The 25,697-nt window shown below is 38.3% G+C and overlaps 1 protein-coding gene across 1 annotated transcript; it reads right to left on the reverse strand.

Moving 5' to 3' along the window:
- Window positions 1-25,697, reverse strand: LOC140146874 (uncharacterized). Its single transcript, XM_072168765.1, has 11 exons — window positions 25,497-25,697; window positions 21,234-21,349; window positions 19,391-19,535; window positions 17,225-17,397; window positions 15,951-16,052; window positions 13,256-13,374; window positions 12,182-12,493; window positions 11,709-11,845; window positions 11,198-11,256; window positions 4,117-4,601; window positions 1-1,967 (listed from the first exon to the last, which is right to left on the reverse strand). The coding sequence occupies exons 2-11, from the start codon at window positions 21,347-21,349 to the stop codon at window positions 1,624-1,626; spliced, it is 1,992 nt and encodes a 663-aa protein (XP_072024866.1). The 5' UTR covers window positions 25,497-25,697; the 3' UTR covers window positions 1-1,623.

Below are 25,697 nucleotides of genomic sequence, written 5' to 3' on the forward strand. Positions count from 1 at the left end.
AATAAACGCTCATTTTAGATCCCTTAATCTAAGGAGATTAAGGTCATGTATGGCTTCGATATAGGCATATGGATTTTTGACTGGAATAGCCCATTCATAATTCAGCCATTGTGCTATTCCAGTTGAAATCCACACTACCCCTGTGGAAGATTTTGGAAATATCTTCCACAAAGGGAGTATGTTTTTTCAAATGTAATTGATCAGGGTATATCATTTTGAAGCACATACTCCCCCTGTATTATGGCTTATCTTCCAAAACTGGTGTATTTCAAATAGAAGTTACCCAACTCTCTATTTTATTTGAAACTCATACTCCCTCTGTGGAAGACTTTAGTTAAATCTTTCACAGGGGTAGTGTGGATATTAAATGGAATAGCCCATATTTCACTGACAAGCTTCTTCAGCAGACGGACACAGTTTAACTTTAATACAATACTGTTTATTATAACACTCTGGAATGTATATTTTGTTTATATCCCAATGTGGGATACTATGAAAGAACTGCAGTTTGTTTGACTGCCTAAAAGTCAATTTATATATGGCACATGGTTGGAACATATATATCACATGTACGACACATGTTTGGAACATATATATCACATGTACGACACATGTGTTATACGCCAGCCACTCTATCGTAAACGACATAAATATAAGAACCGTATTTGTTTGACTGCGCAAAATCATCTATATGGCACAAATTTGGAACATGTATGACACATGTAAAGTACATGTTAAACACAATGTTTAAAACAGTAAATTGACATTGCATTACATGGGAGCAAATTTTTAGTATTAGCAGATCTGCATGCTGGTATATGCTTCAACATAACAAGTCCCAAATTTTGTAAAATTTTCTATATCAAGAGCTATCTCAAGAACCACTGAACCAAAACTAGGCTTGTCTGTACTCATTTCAATGCATTTTTCATGCTGATTCCAAATATGGTCATGAAAATGAAAAATTCTGCCATTTCTGATGTGTTGTAGAAAATATGGAACTTATCTTCTGCAGTCGATACCCGTATATGAAGAGGGGGTTAACACCATGGACACTACTGCATTTCTATCAGGGCCCCTGATTGGCTAAATATATGATATAGTCCTCTTTGTAACCAATCAAAATAGTTCTTAGAGGCTGGTAGTGCCCACAGGTTTAAGGATGCTAGACTACTACCTGTTGTTACCTCATACTCATTGCTAGTCGTCTCCTTGACATCCTCCGTTTCTCCTCCTCCTCATCATCATCACCACGACTCTCAACTTCCCCATCGACTACTACAGCCTGATGTGTGAATGTATTTTCTACATGATCATTACGTCCACCAGTTTGATTGTTGTTAGACGGTGGAGATTCAGGAGAATCCGTCTCAGTTTCAACAATTCTTTCCATTTCTAACTTAGATGACGGATCTGATTTTGTCTTTCTGTCAAATCTGGACTCATCTGTCCTAACGTTTATTTCATTCTCTTTGTGATTTGCGACATTATCTAATTCCTCTATGTGAGATGTTGCATGGTTACCATCCTGCACAGGGTTAACATCCTTAACCACCACAGGGCTAACATCCTTAATCACCTTCTTTTTAGATGTTGTTTCTTTGTTCTGTTCCTGTAATGGCCTCAACACGGGCGTCGCCATCGGACGTGGTGCGTACCGATAGTATTGCGGCACCATAGGATACTGGCTGTTAAATTAACATTAGCACCAGGATACGTATCAGGTGGCTGTCTATAGGTGGCGCTCTCTATTGGTACTTCGTCCAGGCTCTCCGCATCAGATGAGTTATACTCTGCGGCAGGACCAGACGCTTGTATCGGTGGTATGAGAGCGGGTAAGCTGTTATAGTGACCATATTGGTTACCATGGTTACGGTGTTGTTGGTAGGATGCTGATGGTGTAACACCATTGCTGATGATTGGTGGGTTATATTCCTGAGCCATATACACCTGTCTGGATGTATCACCTATTATAGACAAAGACCAAAAGAAATATATTAGGTGACAAAATTTTAAAAAAATTATAATTATAGTGAGAAAGAGAACAAAGAGAAATATATTAGATGACAAAAATAAAAAACAAACCCTGCTATATGGCCCAACCAACCCAGATTTTGGGAGCATTTTTTTTTTTTAATTTTGACAGATTTTGGCGAATTTTAGAGTAACTAACGGGATACCTGTGCTTTGCATGGGCTCCTTGCTGTGTAAACAGGAGCGATCACTAAGGGAGCAATCATTATTTATGGTGGGGGTGGTAAAATTAAGTGGGGAACACAAAATTTTTGGGGAGTTTTGAGGGGAGAACCTGACATTTTTAGTTGAACTAGGAGGGGGGTGATGTTAAGTTTTAAATGGAGAAGACTGGGAAAACAAGGGGGCAACGCGGCATTTTTGTCGACATATTTTTTCCAAAATGCCCATTTCCCCCTGCCATAAATAACGATTGGTCCCTAAAACAGGCAGAATCACTGAACAGATGACATACAGACTATGCCAAATTGTATTGAATCATCTTACCCCCCCCCCCTCCACACACACACCCCACACTCAACAACATTATCTTGACCATCAACCACACCAAACTTGCGATTTTTGTTGTCTTTGTACCCCCTCAATTCCATCTTGTACCCTTGCGATTTTTGTTATCTCATAATCCCTTAAGGGATCTAAAATGAGCGTTTATTGCGTTTCGACAGTATTTTTTGTGGGACATGAGAGCACCTCTGACCTATCGAATTGCATTCTGAATACTGAAGCATGTCTTTCTGATATCAAATAATTTTCATTTTTGAAAATCACAATATAATACAAATTTTATGACAAATTATAAAAATTTGATATTTTTCACATTTTTGATATATAACAGTCCTCGAAGTAAATTATATAAATCTAATGATATATTCTTAAAGTATATGTAGCAGGGAGGAAAAGTCGACGGTCAATTGAAAATTTTGACCTTTCATATTGAAGATATGGATTTTTTCCCAAAAGACCTAATTTTTTTGGTGTTTTGGGAAAAAAATCCATATCTTCAATAATGAAAGGTCAAAATTTTCAATTGATCGTCGGCTTTTCATCCCACCTACATACACTTTAAGTATAAATCATCAGATTTATAAAGTTTACTTCAAGTACTGTTAAATATCAAAAATATCAATTTTAATGATTTGCCATAAAATGTGTATTAAATTGCGAATTTCAAAAATCAAAATTATTTGATATCAGAATGACATTCTTCGTATTCAGAATGCAATTGATATGTCTGGTGTGCTCTGATGTCCCAAAATAAATACTGTCCAAACGTTCATACCCCAGCCCTTAACCATCTATTTTGGGTTATTATTGTGTTATTGTGCTTTGTTTCACAAATGTTTGGAAACTTTGCGCCATAAATCACAAGGAAAACCCAATGTCTTTGCATTAGGCCAAAAAGTTGTTGTGTTGGTTGATTATCTAACAAGTATCCAGTAGTCAAAATTGACAAATGTCTACAATGGAAGAAGCATTATTTAATTTTTTTTTTTAATTTTTTTTTTTTTTATGTCTGAACTATGCAAGGCATTAACAGCTGCTATCGGTATGATAGCGCTGATGGGTTACGCCAAGATAGTTGTTAACCTCCCGTTTGAAGCTCAGCCGATTCTGGTTAGAGGTAATTGGACCAGGTAGAGCATTCCAAAGGTGAGCTAAGGATGGAAGGAATGACCTCTGGCGGCTGACCAGGTTGGATCTTGAGATTTTGACAGCTTGGTCGTGGGATCTGTATAATTTTTTGTATATTTGTAGGGATTTTTAAAAACTGAAGGTTTAAAAAAAAAAAAAGAAGAAAATGACCAACCGACCCAACTTTCCCACTTCAGGGCAACACAACAATTTATTTTTTTGGCCTTATAATATCTTGGGACTTTTCATGTTTAGGCCTATGGATTGCATGCAAAGCACCCTAGAATTGAAGACCGAAATAAAAAGACAGTTGCCTATGACATCCTGCCAACCAGACCAAAAATGCTGTACTGCGCAGGTCAGGAACCAATCACGTCACACCTTTGCCTTGACATCTACGCAAACTAGTCTTTTTAATTAGGTCTTCAATTACAGGGTCATCAATTATACCTGTCCTATGTGAAGCATACATCCCTGGCATCTGCTCCGTTGGTAGGCTATATCTTCTGACTAGATGCTGCTCTAAGAATGTCTCTGGCTGACTATGAGACAAATTCACAGGCGGGGTACCAAATGAAGCCTGCCCCCATGGAGCCTGCTGAGATAAGGTACCTAATGGTCTACTATAATGATGCTGATAATACTGAGGGCCTCCTTCATTTGCATATTTGGCTGGTTTCCTTTTCTTCTTTTTCTTTCCTTTTGATTTCAATGCTACTTTTAGTGCTTTTGATCGTACTGATTTAGGTTTCACTGTGACTGCTGCAGAGTCAGATTTTGTTTCGGGTTCAACGGTAACATGGTTCTGTTGTTGTTGTTGTCGCTGTGGTCGTGGCTTTGATTCTTGCGCGTTTGTTCTGTTGTTGTTTTGAGTTGTTTGTTCGATGGTAGCTGATGTGGACGGAATAAAACTTGTTGATTCTGGGGCGTTGTCTCTGTAAAGTCAATGGAAATAATGAAGAAAATATAAAGATTTGGATGAGTAAAGAATATATAAATTGGTACCTACAGCCAAGGTTGTATCCATTTTAGGTTTCGGATTCGGGTTAAAGGTTAGAGTTAAGGTTAAGGGTTAGGGTGGGTTTGCACACTATCGCAACTGCATTCCTATAATACTTGTACATTGGAATAACCATGGCCAATGAATCAATTTGGTGCCCATAATATAACTGGAGTAGTAATAGTATGGTGTTGAAATTAGGAATACACCCAAAATAAGACACCTAGCTAGTCAGAGGCATGCAACGTTGCATTACAGTTGTGAATAGTAATGGTGGACACAATAAGATTTGAAGGATACATTGAAGTAAACGGCATCTGACATGACTGAGAATGAATCCATGAAAACAACACGAGATTGAAATGAACAGATTCAACAAAAGTTATCACCGAGTAAAGGAAATGTTTCTTTTATGAATTTATGGTGTGTTTATTGGCTTTGCACTTTTGAATAGGAGGTACTTGGTCATTTTTTAAATGTCACAATTTGGTTTATAAAATTCAATGTTTTATTTCGGTTAAACTGCAGTATAAATGCATAAAATCGTAAATTACTCACAAATTCTGACCCAATTTCTGCATTTGTTTCATTAATTTTGGCAGCGTAAACATTATAGACCCAGGCAGTTGTGTATGTGTATGTTGCGTGCCCAGCACTGTTGGAAACCAGTGAGTGCTAGCGATAGTTGGAAACCAGTGAGTGCTAGCGATAGTCGGTAACCAGTGAGTGCTAGCGATAGTCGGAAACCAGTGAGTGCTAGCGATAGTCGGTGTTTAATGGTTATTCATAGCGCAGGGATGTAAACATGGCATCCTGGGACAGCCACAGAACACTGAAACTTTAACAGGGAAATGTGGTATGGAAATTGTGTTCAATCGCATTTCCTGCTTTGATTTGAATCACATATTCTGTAGTATTTTCAATAAATACGACTGAAGATGTTGAGCTCCAGAAAGATCAAGCATCGACAAATACAAATGGTGCATGGCATGCATGTGTGTACATTAAACATTTGTAAAGCGCATAAACATTAAAAATTCTAAGTACTAAACGTCATGTTGTATTTTACAGAAATGTAGACCGAACGACCCAGGTATTGGCACCTTAAGGACAAGTCAACTATTTTTTTAGCCTAATACAGTGTATTCGCCCTTTGCACGGATCCGCTATCTTGCTACCAAAACAAGGTTCTCCCTTGCGCAAAAAGCGCATTTTTATTTCTTGCGCTTTCTAGCAATGCGCCAAAAGGCTTTTTCAAAGTGTACATGGTAACTAAACCATGCGTTTGACAGACGATACACACCCACGCACCTTGCGGGTAGAGCCTCGCTTTGAGATGGCCCCTTCGGGGTAGAGCCTCGCTTTGAGATGACCATGCAAAGGGTCAATAGCAATGCAACTACGGTAAAAGCGGTAATTTTCGCACATGTAATATTTCGCGCTTTGCTAATTTTGAACTACATTGCTTGTTTTTAATTTTGCGATTTTGAGTCTTCTTACATAGACCTATACCTTAAAATAACATTTCGTGTGTTTTTATTTTCGCGGTAGATGTGTTGTCGGCAAAAAGCGAGAAAATTAATGTAACACGAAAATTTCCACTTTTACAGAATTACAAACACAAGCTAGATACCTAAACAAAAAAGATGCTGTAGCACGGTATATTTACAAATGGAAACTAGAAACACTAGTGGCTTTGGCTGGCTCTCCCGTCTTCTGATCTCCTCGGAGACGACGGTGATGATTGCGTATTGCGTGTACACATAACGGCAAGACGGGCTGGCCTATATAGAAAGGAATGCAACAAGAGTATGCACATACTAAGACGCTATGGCACATATACACCAAACATACATGCTGGATGACTTATAACAAATTTTACCATGTGAACATTTGTAAAGACTTTGCAGAATGTTGCTTAATATCCTGGCCCCCCCAACTCAACACAAAAGTTGGCAACCATGAGAGTTACCAAATTTTTCAAACACCCCCTTTTGCAATGATTTTCATCAAATTTATCCCCCTTTTTCATACAAAATTTGGCCAAAAACAACCCCTTTATGTGGTTTTCAATGACTAGAATTTCCAACACCCATTTTAAATGACTAGAATTTCAAACACCCCTTTTTCAATGACACTAAATATTGCCAAAAATTACTAGATTTTCTCAAGTACCCCTTTTATCCAAATTTCGCGGACAGTGCAAATTAAATACCCCCTATTTTGCCGATTTCAGAGTCAAATTTTGCGGACAGTCCAACTTAAATATCCCCTATTTTGCCAATTTTATGGTCCTTGCTACTGGTAAAAAATTACCCCTTTCCGCGCTTTTGGTAACTCTCATGGTTGCCAATTTTGGGTTGAGTTGGGGGGCCGGGCTTAATGAAGAGGTTGCTTCCAAACACATATGAAGAGCTTACTTCCAAATCATGCTTACTCCACAAACGCATGTTTCTGATTTACCTGTGCGATATAGCAAACAGTGTGGATGGATGCACAGTAACACATTGTTGCTAATGTCAAACTTGTCAAAGTAATTGTGATTGTATCACACAAGTAAATGAGAAACATGTGGTTGTGGACTTAACATGGTTTGGAAACAAGCGCTTGATATATTGCGGGGGATAGCGTGTCTTTAAGTATTATGGAATTTTTGTCATTTTTTTCCGATTATTAAAATAATTTTTGATAGTCTTTTCATGTCTTCCATTAGTGGTGCATAGATTTCAACTGGAATATCCCATTGGGAGATGCAAAAGTTACAGGGAACCACCAGAGGTAAAGCATCGAAAATACTGCAAATTTATTCCATGTGTGGAGAGGGCTCAAACAGATCCAGTCAAAATAGATTTAAATTTCTTCAGCAAAGTAAAGACATAAGGCATCAAAGTTTGCCCAATACCCCCCTTGAAAGTTACCTTGCCCCCACAACCAAAAAAAAAAAGAGTCCTGTCTACACCAATGTGGTGTAATCTAGATTTGACATCAGAAAAAATGGTTTTTATTTTTAATTTGTGACTACACTTCACACACAGCACAAATCGCGACCAATTTTGGTCGAGAAAAATCACAAAATACCATACTGTTTAAAGACACATACGCTAGCTACCCCTCCCATTTAATATAATTTACTCCTTCACTGGGACCTTGCTGGCAATGAAGGGGCTATTCTGTTTGAAATCCATACACCCCAGGCCCATGGAAGACAATTATAGCAATTATAGAGTTGAAAATTGTGCTTTTCAAGATCAGATTTCTAACAATAACAAAGACACCATTATCTCGCTTGGCAATAATCATGTTTGCATCTTGAATGTACTTGTGTCCCCTGGAACATGTTTAAAACAAAACTGCCAGGAGGTTACATAGAAAGTGTTGCTTTAAACATGTTCAGGGGCCAATGACAGATGATTTATTTTTTACCTTATGGTGATTTTGCTGGGCAGGAAAAAAAACCATGTACTTGTGGCCCTTGAACATGTTTAAAACAAAACTGCCAAGAGGTTATAGAAGGTTTTGCTTTAAACATGTTCAGGGGCCAATGACACATAGGAGGTTTCTCCTGCCCAACGATGGTTCAATTGCAGACCAATTTTACCAACACTTCTAACAACATGCTAAGCAGTACAGTTATGTAGATGAATGGTAGTCATGCAGTTGTGCATTGTAAGAGGAAAATAATGACATGCAAACATAAACTATCATAAAATCAGATGGTATGTGGCTGAAACTTGCCAGGGTGCAGAGATGCGGAATTCTAGCAGTCAAATTAGCTCAATCAATACACCCCCTATAGAAGACATGGCCTTTATCTTCCACACAGGGAGTGTGAATTTCAAATGGGTTTTACCTGAATGGATGACGCACACCATCGACGTCCTATACGATAAATATAAATTTAATACTCCGTTGGTGAGCGACGGGCGAGTGGTAGTGAGCGACAGGCGAGTGGTATTTCACTGAACGCAAGAAAAGGAGTTCTATCTGATTGGCTAGCAATCGATCGCTTAGGTCGCTCAGTAGTCAACTACAAACTCATGCATTCAATTCGATTGAAATCGATTATTCTATTATTGACGAAGATAAAGAGCGTGATAGTGTGTCAATAATGTACATTGTATTGCACCTGGTTTTACCAGCATTCCTTTATAAAATAATTTTCTCAAAGAGTTGAATATTATCAAAATTTTTACAGCGGATTTCAAATGTTTTACATCAAAATTGCAGTTAAACATATCCACAGCAAAATACCGGTCCTCACTAATTAGTACATTTAATTTCCAGTTAGTACATTTAAACGAAACCTGTGATTTACGTGACAACAAATAAAATTTTCTTACAATAGAAATATCATATGGGATACTGATATGGTAGGCCGCAACCGCCACAACGTGGAGCTGCTACGCGTAGCTGACTTTTTGTTCCGTGGAGCCAAATTGACCAATCATGTTAGAGTTTTTCATTACTCGGAGGTAAAACTGACCAATCAAGTACGACTTACTCATTACGTGAAGCGAATTTATTCATTAAGAATTTGCCAGACAAGCTTCACGTAGTTGCAAGATATCCTCGGTCACGATAGTTATGATTCAAAAAGTAATTTATGAAAAGTACGAACCGACTTATTATTAAGATGGACATGCACTCACAAGAAACTCATACAGTATTGTACACAACTATATAGCTAGGCAGAGTGGTGGTAAACCATGCACACAATTCTGCGATCTGCAGTGTATCGCCGGGAGCTGATTTGTAGGCCTACATCTTATGCCATGGCGTGGCTCATGGAATTCGACCTTCAGCAAACCAGTTCGGATTTACTTTATATACTAGTAGTAGGCCATACATACTGTAGTTACGGTACTGCCCGCTTTCCTATACACAATACTCAGTGCGCCACCATTGACGCGATGACCTAGTGTATGTTAGAAGTATTATGCCATTGCCTATATGACGTCACTGTGTAAAAAATAACCAGTCAATATTTAAAGTATTCTCTGAAATTCTAGAAAATATAATTTTGTAACATTTCCTAAATTTTTAGCTAATTTAGGTGTTTGGAAATATTGGTACTTTTGTGTTTTAGGAAGGATATGTAAACGACAGATAACACCAAAAAATATGAACAAATTATTTCTAAACCGTGTTAAGTCTGCAAACCATTATGCTTCTCATTTTCAAGAACGCTGGTTAACAATAAGCAGACTATTGTCTCATTTCGTAAACAAAAGCCCAGCCAGTATTGTTACCTTGCGTTAAGCTTTATAATCATTCACCCAACTGAAACTATAATACCAGCTCATTGTTCATTGCACAGGTAAAACAGACACAAGTGCAGTGTGTATTTAACCAGAGAAGATCTGATGTAACATAGTTGAGCTGTTTTCATTGAGTGTTATCTTGGTTTAATAGCTTTTAATGGGGTTTAAGTCCTTCAAAGGTCGTGGTGAATTCTACTGTAGACATGACTGCATCATGATTATTTTAAAGTCAACAACATTCAACAATATGATCACCGTGATAGTATGACAGTATCAGTACCGTGGGTGTCAGTGATCCTGGCCTGACACAGACAAACAAACAAACACGCCACACACATGGCACATGCATGCAAGGTAACATTGACTATACACTAATCAAACTATGGTATTGATCCTGTACAACTGTTTGTGGTTTATTTACATTCGATTCATTTAAAATCCACATATAGTAAACATTAATTTTGGCAAGAGTTTTCTCTCTCTGGAACGATGATGCATCAACTGGCTCCGCGTAATAAAAAGATCTAACATGATTGGTCAATTTAGCTCCATGGCGAAAAGTAAGCTACGGCGTAGCAGCTCCATCGCCAGGCGGTTACGGCCAGCCATATACTGATCATGCGAAAATCGTAAAACATAGAATAGAAACAGTGTGGCCGGTTCTCAAAATCTCAAATTGTATGCATAGCCTGAGTCGCACGGCCTATCTCGAACAAAATAGCTCAAAATCACCATGCGTAGTTGTTGAAAAACGTGAGGATTTATCGTACTACCACGGCAATTTTTAACACGAAGATATAGGGATGATGATGGTGTGTGACGGTAACTACATTTTTGCTCAATAATATAGTTTTTAGGTATTAACCCCCTGAGCACTACCTACCAATCTAACATTGCCTCTGATTGGTCAATTACATGATATTTTCACTTTAATCACCAATCAGAATTGAGCTTTGTAAATAATTCACCCCAATTTTTTTGCATGGTGAAATTTTTCTAACAATATTGCTGATTGGTCAAATTGATAATGAAAACTTCTTTTTTACCAATTGGCAGGTAGTTCTCATAGGGTTAAAATAATATTCAACTAAGAATGTGCACCGCTGCTCGAAAGGACCTATGACATGATAGAGGTTAGTAAAACAAACATTCCTATTGTTTTTTATCTGATTTTATAATCTAATCGAGTGGTGACAACTGCACCCTGGTAAGTGTAACAGAAAAGACGTTTTATGAAATATATAGTCGAGTTCTCTGTGATGTGACTTACTTGTTCTCATTTTGTATAGACATTTCTATGTCCTCTGTGCTTGGCATGACACGATTGCACTGAAATTAATAATACACATCAACATATTCATGAATATCAATGAGGTCATTTGCATATTATGTCACTCCGAATAGAAAGGTATAAATAACATATGAATGAATTCATTTGTTTTATGTATAATATATTTCATTTCATTCTGAAAAGACATCGGCATTTCACAGCTGCACTGAAACATGTGTATACAGATCTGCATATTCATGAATATCAATGAGCTCATTTGCATATTACATTCTCATTCTAAATGCAGATTTCTATGTCATCATATGTGGGCATAAACACTATAGCACTGAAAGAGAGAACATTTACATATTTCCATATTAATGAATTATATGAAAGCTCCATTTGCATTTCCAAACATTGGTAGTCAGCAAAGGTGCTGTTGTTTTTTATCAATTTGCATAATCATGAATATTAATGAGCTCATTTGCATAATCACATTTGTTACACTTACTTTACACAAGTTATATTTGCAGCATGGTGCATGTTCCGCCTCCTTGACGGCGTCTGCCTGTGACTCTACATCTGATTTTCTCTTGCCGTGATCACGCTTCAAGATAATGTATTCATACGTACTCAAATTCCTAAGCACTATAAAGGAAACATTGAAAATACAAAATCATGAATTTTTGATGAAAATTGTGTATTATATTTTGTTAAGTGAAGAGATGAAAGTGACGGCTATGAATGAGGTTAATAACTTTGCATCGGTAATATGTCAGGCATTGTGAAAAATCTAAACATTTTGCTTTGGACCTTGGAATATCCCTCGGTCGGTATATTCCTCGGTTCCAAAGGCAAACTGTTTAGATTTTTCACAATGCCCTCCAAAAACCGATGCACAGTTGTTAACCTCTAACCGATCCCCTCCCCCCACCCACCACCACCCATCACTGAAACTTTGAGAAAAAGCTTAAAAATACTCACTTAAATAGCAATGAAATCCCAATAGATGTCCGAGTAGACCTAGTGTTATCAACAATAAGATGGTAAATAAGACAGACACACAGAAGAAGGCAATGCCTGACACAGGTTGTAGCATTATCTGTAATCCATTGTGGTAATAATCAATGGAGCTACCAACACTGGGCACCATGGAGGATGATAGAAGCACCTCTGTGATTGGTTGAGTTGGAGTGGCTATGGATGAAGCAAGCATCTTGATTGGCTCCACTGTGCCAAGCAATGTAGATGAGATGTCGGTGGTACTCACTAGCTCTTTTGGGCCGAGCATTGCAGCTGGGGGAAATAAAATATTTGAATAATATTGCTGATGTTACATTACAAAGACCTACTCCTAAGGTTAAAAACATAATTAAAAAACACAGACTACTACTGTAACAGCCCATGTATCAACAGTCAAAGTCCCTGTGTGTAGTATGCTGTGTATTCTCGCATATTCTTCAGTCACGCCAGCGTTGCATGCCGTCGCGTATACAAGATAAAGTGTTGTGTGCCTTCGCATTTAGACTGTAAAAATATGAAGTATGTGCGTAGCAGTTTTGCCTGTTAAATTTCATGGAACAATCGGCCCTCATTATCGGGTGATGCTGAGACTTTGACTGCTTGGACGTGGTCTGTTTTTTTTTCGTCTATGTTAAAAACAAATATAGTAGGTCGCAACTTCATTTTTTTCCCCACTAAAATAATACTTAATCTAACCTGTTTAACACAGTGATACATGCATAAGATAAAATGCATATTTTTATTTAATTCTAATTTGAAAAGTCACAAATTACTTTGTTCCATTTTATTTATCCATAAAAAGTAAAATTGGAAGACCCTTGTTTCCTTTTACTCCCTCAAAATAAATCAAAATATCCAGGGCTGGCAGTATAGTAGGTCGGATTTCAACAATCCAAAAAACATTTTTGTTGGGGCCTAATGCTCTAAAAGTAGTTCAGAGGTGCCCTATGCGTAGCCTATCCCACTGAGGGGAAGAACCCAACTTACCAAAAATATCTGGGTGTGATGGTTATGTAAGTTGATTAGGGTACTTACCAACTACATCAGGATGTAGTAGTTTAGGATTGCACCAATATACAATATCTATGTACAGGAAGACTATGAAGACCAGTAAACAGCACATAAATGCTGATGCCAAACACATGATGAAATACCTGCAGAGCAGAACACAAATCAGAAAATTGAAAATTGAACTAATAATTTTGTTAACATGTTTGTTGATCAGCCAATAGAGGCCAACGCCGCCATCTTGTGGGTAAGGAGTACCTTGTTGCTAAGATCACCGCGTTGACGCTTGACTGGAGAGGTGCGTCACATGCTGCGACTTCCGCGTAATCGGGGGCGTAATGTCTAACGCATGACATGCAGAACGGCAGTACCCACAAGATGGCGGATCCCGCGGAAAAGGCTGACGGACTCTATCAGTGTGATTGTGTTCTGTGATCATTTCTGTGTTCAAGCATGTATACTCTTGAACTTCTTGAACGCCTTGAAAAAACAATTTTATGCATGATCACCATCAACTGGTCATCTAGCTTGTTGCCATGGTTATTGATCAGTAAATGATTATTTATCATTTCTGTATTCATGCTCGTATACGCTCGAATTTCGCTACTGTTCCGGGTACTCATAGAGATGAAGTCACCGCCTCTTTTACATGTTCGATGATCACCATCAACCAATGGTCAACCATCTTATTGCCATGATTATAGATCAACCAATCAGTGTGATTGTTTATTATTTCTGCGTTCATGCTCGTATAAACTTAACTTTGTGATTGTCCAGAGTTCAGGGTACGTGTAGAAGAAGTGAAGCTTTCATCCCTTCTAGTACGCTCAATGGTCACCATCAGACGGTCTAGCATCTTGACCACTCAATGATCACCATCAGATGGTCAAGCATCTTGTGTTGTGATGATGTTTGATCAGCCAAACAGTGAGGTAGAAAAGTTGTTAATATCACCCTTGATGAAGTGGGGTGAGTACATGTATACAGTGTGTATCAAAATTAAGTATACAGTTTGAAAAATGCCACTAGATTAAAAAGTATGAGGTTTGTGGTCAATATTTTCTAGTTTATAACTTAATCAACATCTTGTCCTCCAATAGCTGAAAAATCACTGACGTGTGACCAATAATAAGGATTTGGTGGCTACTTTTGTGAACCGAGAACAAAAAGCAGTTGCGCGAAGTCAATTAAATTCAAAACAACATACAAATCACAAAAAAATCTCACCACTTTCTTTACTGTTTACAGTTATTGACAGTTTTAGTCTTAGTCTTCCACATGCCCACAATTCTTCTGTATTTAGGCTCTTCTCGACATGGCGTTCACACCACGTCTAATGAGAGGTCTGTCTTGCCTCAGAATGTCAACATGTGCAATTATGCGTCTCTGAAGTTCATCAAGGTCTGCAGAAGGACTTGTGGAAACATTTAATGCAAACTCTGCTTCATCGCCAATGATGAACTCTTCCAGGAAACGTAGAGGACGGGCAAGAAGTCACTGATAGAGCACAGTGCGACGTTGGTGGTCTGCTTGCTGAAGTTGGTGTCTCCTTATCGTCTGATGGGGATGAAATCGCAAGTCATAAACGAGTTATTCTGTCAAGGGTTGCAGATGGTATTTCAAATCCATTTCGATGGCAGCTAATTTGACCTCCTGCTTGCCCCGCCTGCAGAGTGTTACTGCTAGGATATTAGCAGCAGATCTTCCAGTTCGGGGGCAACCACAATTCCAGTTATCTGATACTTCGCAACATTTTTATAAATATATAGGGCCACGTGGAGGGGGACGTGCATTTGGGTACTGCTGACGGAATCTCCGAAGCACTTCTGCTGGACTCTGGGTGCGGTGGTACACTGCAACAAGGAAGGCCCTTTGCTCTTGCGTGTACTGTGGAGTATCCATTTTAATGGCAGTTGATATTCTCCTTGTCAAGTAAAACCTAGCATAATTATGTAAGGAGATAGTTGCCTAGATTTAGCAAAAGTCACGTGTTGTGTAACTCATACATACACAGGATTGGAACCCTAACAATGAAGACAAATGATCTGTACACCTGCATGTATATCTTGGCTGCACAACAATAACAAGCACCGGGCATTTAAACCCAATTGACTTCGCGCAACTGCTTTTTGTACTCGGCTCACAAAAGTAGCCACCAAATCCTTATTAATGGTCACACGCCTGTGATTTTTCAGCTGTAGGAGGACAAGATGTTGATTAAGTTATCAAGTAGAGAATTTTGACCAAAGACCTCACACTTTTTAATCTAGCGGCATTTTTCAAACTGTATACTTAATTATGATACACCCTGTATACTGTAACCTGTAATTTTTGAGCAACACAATTGCCATTTGCAATGATGATCAAAATCTTCTACACATTTGTTGCATGCACTGCAAAGTTTTGATATCACACCCTTATATGGTGAGGATAGGGTGGGGAGTAGGGCAGTAGCAGATAAGGGGAGGGGGTGGGGAGTAGGGCAGTAGGGTGGCTACATACCTGTAGTTTTTGGAGCCAACACAGTTGTTAAGCCATTTGCAATGATAGTCAAAACCTTCTACACACTAATTGCATGCACTGCAATGTTTTGATATCACACCCCTATATGGTGAGGATAAGGGGAGGGGTGGACAGTAGCAGATAAGGGGAGGGGTGGGCAGTAGGGCAGTAGCAGATAAGGGGAGGGGGTGGGGAGTAGGGCAGTAGGGTGGCAACATACCTGTAGTTTTTGGAGCCAACACAGTTGTTAAGCCATTTGCAATGATGGTCAAAACCTTCCACACATTTGTTACATGAACTGCAATGCTTCGACTTCACACCTCTATAGAAGAGACAAGCATAAGTATAAAAATATAAATATGATCTATAATAAATTTCACAATAAAAACTCGAAGGGTGATGCAAAATACTAAATAGTTACTTTGCTATATGTGTACATCCATATCAAAACGATGCACTTGTCGGCTGCTACATAAGTCTCATTTCACATAATAGCTAAGAACAAATACCAGACTCTTCTCAAGTGGAGGTCACTTCAAATCATCCCCAAGTCACATGGTTAAGGAATATAGTTTACAAGTATTATTGAGTATGTGAATAAAGCACCAAGAATTGATTGGTTATGAAGTTCTTATGTGAAATGAGATACATGTAGCATCCGACAAGTGCATCATTTTGATATGGATGTACACATATCGCCTTTATCTAAGCATCACTGTGTGTGTGTATTTACGCAATGACTGCAGGTTGCATTGATTTGTGTGCGTACTTGGTTGCATGTGAGCGTACTTACGCAATGTGTGTATAACTCTCATTGCCCAAATTGTTGTTTGTTTCCTTGCCTGTTTGTTTGTTTGTATCTATTCTTTGTTTGTTTGTTTGTCCAGGCGGAAGCAAATTTATTAATCCACTCTGCAGCTCCAACGCAATGGCCGATCAACTTTGACAAAACTGCAGCCCTAAAGCCTTGATTTTTGCAGGATATGTTTTAAATTTACTAATTTAAAAGTACATTACAATTTTGTAAAAAACAGGATTTTGAACAATATTTAGGGTGTCCTCCTCAGCAAATGTTACAATATGTGACAAAACCAGGAACAAGTCGCATTTTTGACATTTCATGATTTGAATAAAAATGTAAGCACTAGACAATAAGCTAGAATCAATACAAAAGTAGAATCAATACTTTTCAAGATATGGATAATTTTGTAATGATACCTTGATATTTTTGCCAAATTGCTATTCTGAGTTATCATAGTTCAACTGTTATTTTGTTGATTAAATGAACCTCTTTATAATAAGCACTTTCAATGATTTTTAAGTCCACTTAGTCCCACAGTCAAACACCATAAGATGAATTCCAAAATTTGATTTTTTTTTTATGGGAATGCCATCTTTTAAGGCCTATAACTCAAAAACATGTCTGGCGACTTGTTGCGGGTTTTGCTGGAGCTGGTCACATATGGCTTGAATAAAATTAAAACCACTGCTTACATATCACATTCACATAGGTAGCAATGGCTGTTCTCAATCACATGTGCGTGCAGATTTCTGTCAAATGACGGCATAACCCGACGCTTCTTCTTCAGTGAATTACTATCAGCTGGGTTGATTGTCACAGCTAGTAGGTGGGTGATCACATGGAATGCTATAATTATGCCAGGGATCTGTGGATGAGGTTAAGGTTTATAACACAACTGGCTTGCCATACTTCATGAGCAAGGTTTATAACACAATTGGCTTGCCATACTTCATGAGCAAGGTTTATAACACAACTGGCTTGCCATACTTCATGAGCAAGGTTTATAACACAATTGGCTTGCCATACTTCATGAGCAAGGTTTATAACACACTTGGCTTGCCATACTTCATGAGCAAGGGTGAAAATAAGCAGGCAGGCTACAGGCCTTGTTTCTGGCCCATGAGTTGCCTACTGTAGCCCATTGAGATTAAAAATCACAACACCAGGCTACACTTTTTGTCCTGAACCATAGCCCATCACCATACAGTCTATAAGATAAATAAGAAATAGGAAACAGTGAACCAAAATGGGGTTTCTCTGCAATGTGAGGTTAGAATTCAAGCTTTTATTGTTGAAAGTAGACTACTGAACTGTGCCATTGGATATTAGACCATTTTGGCTTTACTTCTGAATGTTACTAAAACAAAAGTGAGTCCTGTTTACACTAAAGTGAGTCCTGATCCTGACAGGATTCAGGTGTTCCAGACTGCGTCCTGTTAGAAAAAACATCTTATTTATCACCCTTGTTCATGGGAATATTAAATGACCATCCACCACAAATAAATGTGTACATCCATATCAAAACGATGCACTTGTCGGCTGCTACATGTGTCTCATTTCACAAAATAGCTAGGAACAAATACCAGACTCATCGCGAGTGGAGGTCACTTCAAATCATCCCCAAGTCACATGGCTTAGGAATATACAGAGAAAATTCCTTAACCATGTGACTTGGGGATGATTGGAAGTGACCTCCACTTGAGATGAGTCTGGTATTTGTTCTTAGCTATTAGGTGAAATGAGACACATGTAGCAGCCGACAAGTGCATCGTTTTGATATGGATGCACACAAATGTGGGTGTATTTCTGAGACATTTGGGTGTATTCCCAAAATATTTGGGTGTATTCCTTAGACATTTAGGTGTATTCCTAATACATTTGGGTGTATTTCTGAGACATTTGGACACAGACTACTACAGACCATGTATCAATGATCAGTCAAAGTCCCAGATATTGTATGCTGTGAATTCTCAAAATTCATGAGGGCCGATTGTTCCACAGTACCATGTCTAACAATGTTGCGTGCCTTCGTGTATACGCGATAGAGAGTTACGTGCCTTTGCGATTACACGATAGACCGTAAAAATATACGGTAAGTGCATAGCAGTTTCATCTGTTGCACTTCATGGAACAATCGGCCTTCATATTCCTAAGATATTTGGGTGTATTTCTGAGACATTTAGGTGTATTCCTAATACATTTGGGTGTATTTCTGAGACATTTGGGCGTATTCCTAAAATATTTGGGTGTATTCCTTAGACAATTAGGTGTATTCCTAATACATTTGGGTGTATTTCTGAGACATTTGGGTGTATTCCTTGAAAATATATATTTCTTACACAGGACAACCTCAAAATAAGAAAAAAATGGAGGTTGTCTTGAGGACAACCAAAGCAAATATTCTGCTTGTCCTGAAACCGTTTTAGTTTTCCCAAAAATGTGTCAAATTTTTTAGTTCAATAAATCAAATTTGTTTTGAAATTTGCCATTCTGAAATCAAGCGGATCTCAATCACTGGCACCACATGAAACCCAGTGAAATAGTTTTAAATAAAATATATTCAGGACTGAACATGCTGAACAAGTGGACAAAGCGGTAGCCGGTAGATCTTTCTTGATGATACAATTTCTTTATATTTTTTAACATGCCAAGTCAAAACTGAATGTCAAGATTTATCATAAATCATGATTTTGGAGGCAAAATATAGTGGTTGTCCGCTGCACAAGTGCATTAGTTCATTGTGATTGTCCTAGTGATTTTTGGGCAACCGGGCAAGAGGATAAGTGCTTATTTCGAACACTGCCATTATGGGCCTTACATAATAATATACAGAATTTGATAATCAAGATAAAGGATACGATATATCCGGCAGGTTGCCAGTGATAGGGTAACACAGGTACTGCCATACCATGGTATATCACATTGAATAGTAGTAGAAAGAACCACGCTATGAATTGTAATGGGTGAGGAGGCCAACTCCAACCAGTAGACCGAGACAAATGCCTGTAGCAAAGAACAAACAAACATAACATTAAGGGCTCATATTGAAATACCCTACCACGTTTTCACACAGAAAGAAGGCAGGATTCCCCTCACTAAGCGCGCGCCTTAGGAAAGCTCGGTCAGGAAAGCGCGCTCCTAATTAAAGTCAGTGAAGTGGCCAATTGCAGTGTTATAATCACACAGAATTTTAACAAAAGAAGGCTAGCACAGGAAAGCTGCAGGATGGCACACACCTTCCTGTGTAAGGGAATTTCAAAAAGAGCCCTAAGCACCAAAGGAAAATGCGAAAGAGGTATTCGCGGCCCCAATTGATTTTTTGGATGTAATTGCGTTTTTTCAACAAAAAAGTTGTAGACATTCCTTTGAAATTGACCACTTCATTGCAGTTGGCGGCGTTTTGTTCTGCTAACTCCAATTTGGCCGAGCAGAAAACTGAAAGCGAGGCCAAAAATTAAATTACATACATATTATGCAAATCTAATTTGCCAAGTAACTGCAAGGACTAGCTGAGACTTGGTACATATGTATTACAAGTTAATAGAAGTATATTACATTTAGCATTTTGCTCATTTTAATCTGCATAATTAATTAGAGTTCATTTTACTTTTTCAAGAAATTAACCCCAATTAATTATGCAGACTACAATTACCAAAATGCTAAACACAATATACTTTTGTTGTGCTTGGACTACCTATATATCTCAGCTAGATAGTCCTTACAGTTACTTGGCAAATTAACTTTGCATAATTAGGTGTATGTAATTTAATTTTTGGCCTTGCTTTCAGTTTTCTGCTCGGCCTAATTGGAGTTAGCAGAGCCAAACACTGCCAACGGCAACAAAGTGGTCAATTGCGGAAAAATTCTATAGACCATTTCTAAAACATTTGGTTGTATTCGTAACACTTTTGACTTGATTAGGGTAAAATTCAGCCCTGGAGAATCCTCAGCTGAAGAGTTCAGATGCAAAAAGCGAGTGATTTATAGTGCGCTACGCACAGGCACAACGTCTAGACGTTGATCCACAAGCCTCAGCACACTGTACAGGTTGTCGCTGACCACTACGGCCCACATCATTCTACAAACCATTTAACAGCATTTCAGGGACTTTGCTGCTTCAAGAGCGCACACCCTAGACATTCCACAAATAACCTTCGCAACCAGGATCAGCTCCCCGAGTTTCGTACGGGTTACAACGAGACAAATTAGCAGCGAGTTCCTTGCCGAGGCGAATCTCAAGCTAACCCAATTTTTCCACGAGAGCGTACTAGGCACCGCCAGGGTTCGAACCCGCAACCTCTCGCACCATAGTCGAACGCCTTATCGATTGAGCTAACTTGACTGCAAATTGATATTTGCTTTTCAATTTGAGATATAGGATTCATTGATTCATTTTCCAATAATTATGACTGTGAGAGTTTTGTACAGCAGTTTTTTCACACCACCAACACATCAAAGTCATACATGATAATACAAAGTTTTGAGTGGAGCATTGGGCATTACATGCACTATTGGACCGGACCAAAACTGGGTCGGGATCCACCATTCCACCCTTACGTAAGTCTCTGACACAGATACCACATTATGCTCACTGTGTGGGGTTGACGGGTAAGTGCGTGATTGGGGTAAAAAAAAACTTTCAATGCATGGCTCTAAAATGCACAACCGTTGAAAAAACAATGTCTAATTTACAACATGTACCTGAAAGCTGGGTCTGCACTACCACTATTATGACGGTTGGGTGTCGACTTGGTTTTGGATGCTGCCTTATTCCCATTACTGCCACGCTTCTCCCGACTCTGGGACTGAGACTTCATCTGAAAAATATATCATATCAACATCAATCAATCAATCAATCAATCAAATACGATGGTTGGTTGCTGACTTGGTTTTGGATACTGCCTTATTTCCATTATTGCCACGCTTCTCCCGACTCTGGGACTGAGACTTCATCTGAAAAATATATCATATCAACATCAATCAATCAATCAATCAATCAAATACGATGGTTGGTTGCTGACTTGGTTTTGGATGCTGCCTTACTCCCATTACTGCCACGCTTCTCCTGACTCTGGGACTGAGACTTCATCTGAAAAATATATCATATCAACATCAATCAATCAATTTTGGAGCTGGTATCACTGGTTTTGCATCAAGTTCTTTTATGTCAAAAATAGCCATTAAAAACATGAATTTTGGAGAAAAAAAAAAAGACTGCCCGACGGAATAAATGGTATGTTTAAGTACAGTTAAAAACAAGTTTAGCCATGTTGAGAAAGTTCAATTTGATAAATTAGCAACCTTATATAGCTTGGGTGGTCTAAAAGTCAGGATTGCCAAATTAATGATAAACCCATCCACTTTTATTGTGACTTTTCTCATTTTTCTGGCTACCGTACTTCATTTTCAATTCAACTTTTACGTCTTATTTGTCAGTACAAATGTTTGATATCTTATCTGTAGTTGCAATTTCTGCACCCATACAAGTATAATGAATGCAAGTCTGTTTCCTTGAGGATAACTTACTCCATCTATACCATGATCAGCTCGTAATAGACAAGAATTATTTGGGTTTTTTTGATGTACTACTACCGGTCACCGTCACCCGTCTTTCGCGGTTCGTAAATATATGCAATTTTATAAATGCATCACCACCCTCCGAGTTTTTATTGCGAACAATTTTACCAACTCCCTAATTTATTACCGATTGATCAGTTGTTTTAATCAACTTCTTCTTTGTTACCCCCCCGTGCGTTGTCCTAACCTTCCGCTCATTCCACTGTTCCCCTTTAGCTCACATCCTCTTCTCCGCTCTGCCTCTTGTACAATTTTTAAGTCAAAAAATTAACGGCTATTAATTTGTATTTTTGTCATGTTAGTTTGATGGTCACCCGTGCATCGCAGATTAATTATATCGCCAACCCACATGACCCATGGCACCCATGCACTCTCCTCACTCATTTTGATTTCCCGTGATTATTGCCTTAGAGGCAGCGTGTTGATACGCGACGCGAGATGACGCGAATTAAGTGATACACATTTTTTTGCTTGACGCGGCGTGTTGATACGCGGAGACGCAAGATTTTTTTGTTTGACGCGATGTAGTTGTTAGGCGGACATAGTAACTGATGCTCACTATTTTGAGGTCCCTGGATATTTTTTAAAGGTATTTTTGCTCATTTTTAGACTTTAATCACTAAGATTGGAAAAAATGAGGTGAATATGCAGCGTAACTCGGTGAATGATTAGGTTTGCAAAAGTGAAATTTGCAGTTGCATCACCACCGTTAGAGTTTTTATCAAGAAAAGTTTTGCAACTCGGTAATTATAGATGCTTGATGTACGCTCGTTTTGACGGTAATTTACGCTAGCGTATCATGCATTTTTAAGCGTGTTTGACATCGTATTACTGCGTGACGCAATTCTGCATTTATTCAAGATGGCGAATTAAAACGTGATGTATTTTACCCCGTAATTTCCCTCATTACTCAAAGCCCTGCCCTCTTTCACAATATTTTAGCTTCTTGGATACCATCGGAAACAGAGATTAGTAATATTAGGTAGGTCACTGTATTTTTAAATATTTTTTAGATGATTTTTACGATGAAAAAATTGACGTTTTAAGCTTCTTTTCAAAAAAATGGGTTTAGCTTGTTAAAAAACGGGTAAAAATCGTTTTTAGCTTGTTGGATATTTTTGCTTAATAGTTTAAAGCTTGACTCCTTAGATAAAAGTTTTAGTTTAAGCTTGTTAAACCTTGATGAAAGAGTAATATTTGGGCCCTATATACGTATAGCGCGGGTGGTCTAAAAAGCCTCCAGCATACTCCAGCATCCAGCGGCAAGCGGCAAGCGGCAGGGCGTTTCAACCAATGACAAGCCTTGATTGTGTCCGTTTGTCTGCAATACGTGTGCGCCACGCCGCTCAGCGGCAAGCGGCAGGGTAGTATGAAACCAGCATAAAAGTCAGGATCGCCGCTATTTCAGTATTTGTTGATTAATACATGAATACCAGTTCCAATAATTGAAACACCCGGCTCCGACCGGGAGTTCCATCAGGTGCTGTGTATGTGTTTGTATGTGTTTAATGTTCATTCACATACACACTTAGCCGTCGGTACGAAGAAATCGTTGCTCCAAAAATGATTGCAAATAACACATTTGTAATCATTTTTCACCACATAATATGATAATTGATATGAAAACACAGGTGAGCAATGATATGGAGAGGTGAAACAGCTAACAGGTTGTTTTAAATTTATTGTCAATATTAATATTTTGCGACATTTATAATGAAAATAATTAACACTGAAGACACCCTATGGCACCTTCTACAACTTGAGAACAAGTCCTCAAACGTTCGAAATTTACTTTACTACAACTGCATGAATCATCAACCATTCTTAGTCAGTGGGAGTGGTCTATTACGTAGACACATAATCTGATTGGACAATCGCATGATTTTGGGTGTCGCTATCAGGCCGTGAGACGACCCCACGTCATCATGAGCGTAACACGCTCATAGAGGTGCGCGTATGTATCGCGTTGTATGCGTAGACCAGGGTTCCCGTTAAGGTTTTAAAAATGTGCGTCCGTAATGACGCAAGTTTGCTGACGAGGTTGCAAAAACTTGCGTCCAGACAGATTTTTAAAGCGCCCATCTGAAATTCACGATTATGACGATACACACGCATTCCGGTCTACACCTCATCAAATGTTGATTGTTAAAAAAAATAAAAGTGCATTTTCGCCGTGATATTCCATCTCCATTCGCTATGATAATTTTTCTCATTTCTGTGTCAGTTTTGGTCCAAACGTGGTCAAAAACAGGTGCAAAAACATGAGCAAAGTCTGTCAATCTTGAGCAATTTTCGTTCGTACTTTCACTTCCGCATTTCTATTTTTAAATTAACGTGCTGTTGATGCTACAAAAACTAAAACACACGCTGCCACAAATAATACTGAAAAAGGGTTATCATTTGGATTTTGTCTTTAAAATTGCTTTTATTCATCGTAACAATAATACTAATAAAGGAAACCTAGATTATTTATGAGAAAATAAACTTAAAATATTAATAATTGAATATTGTCAGGTTGTGATAAATAATTAAATAAACACCGCACATTAGCGGCATGTGCTTGCTTGTAAACAAATCAATCGGGACTTTCCCAGGCAAGAGTGATCAAACAGCTGTACAGCGATCGCTCGAAAGCATGCAAAAAGTGCACGATTTCCTGACGTTGCATTTACAAATATTGCAGAATTTACTTCAATTCTCAGCAGGTGGGTCAAAATTTTGGGGCTTTTATTATCTTAAAAATATAAAAGAATACAAATTTCTTATTTTTATCATCAATTAATGATAAAATTTCGAAGTTTTGTCTGCGTCCAAATGCATGTGACATGGACGCAAAATACTTGATTAGCCATGTGAATTTGCGTCCAAATTTGTAAAATACGCGTCTGGACGCAATGACGCACACTAACGGGAAGCCTGGCGTAGACGCAGTGCGGAATACTCGCACGCGCTAGCAGTACGCGCAACAAAAGATGTGAAGTTGTAAACAAGTTTCGTTCATTTTAGAAAAAGGGGAGTTTTTATGACGGTAACTAAATTTTTGCTTTAAAAAACAGTTTACAGTTATTAAAATAATATTTAACTGACTAAGAATGAGAATAAACGATAGGAATTTTTATTTTGCCTATCCTCTACCTATGATAGACGACAGGCAGGTCCAATATGTTTATCGTAGTGGATACCGCTGCGCCGCATCCACTACTCAAAATATTGGACCTGCCTGTCGTCTATCACACGGTAGAGGATAGGCAAAATAAAATTCCTATCGTTTATTCTCTAATTTGACAACATGACATGCATGATGAATACTGCTGGTAATAAAAGCTTAAATAAAAATTCACACAATTTGTTGATTAATGATTACCTTACTAACTATGACAAACTTACATTTTTTCTACCAAATCATTTCACACGTTTGATTATAACGAAATCCAAGGCAAATAACACGGAAAGAACATGTTTCCTGTCGCAAGAAAAATTTTGTTTGCGGCCACCGTCGCCATGTTTGCTATTCATAACAACAGAGTTTCTAGAAGATGTTTACCCCTTAATATCCTAAAACATTAAAAACAAAACACCACCAACAAT

The sequence above is a fragment of the Amphiura filiformis genome, chromosome 2 (assembly GCF_039555335.1).
Source record: "Amphiura filiformis chromosome 2, Afil_fr2py, whole genome shotgun sequence".
Classification (NCBI taxonomy): Eukaryota; Metazoa; Echinodermata; class Ophiuroidea; order Amphilepidida; family Amphiuridae; genus Amphiura; species Amphiura filiformis.

What these genes read in the sequence shown, in the direction of transcription:
- LOC140146874 (XM_072168765.1), bottom strand. Translation starts at nt 21,349, where the DNA reads ATGAAGTCTCAGTCCCAGAGTCGGGAGAAGCGTGGCAGTAATGGGAAT. An exon ending in GTTGGCTCCAAAAACTACAG is followed by an intron (nt 13,375 to 15,950) that starts GTATGTTGCCAC and finishes TCTGCTCTGCAG; the next exon opens with GTATTTCATCATGTGTTTGG. An exon ending in GTATGCTTCACATAGGACAG is followed by an intron (nt 1,968 to 4,116) that starts GTATAATTGATG and finishes TGTCTATAATAG; the next exon opens with GTGATACATCCAGACAGGTG.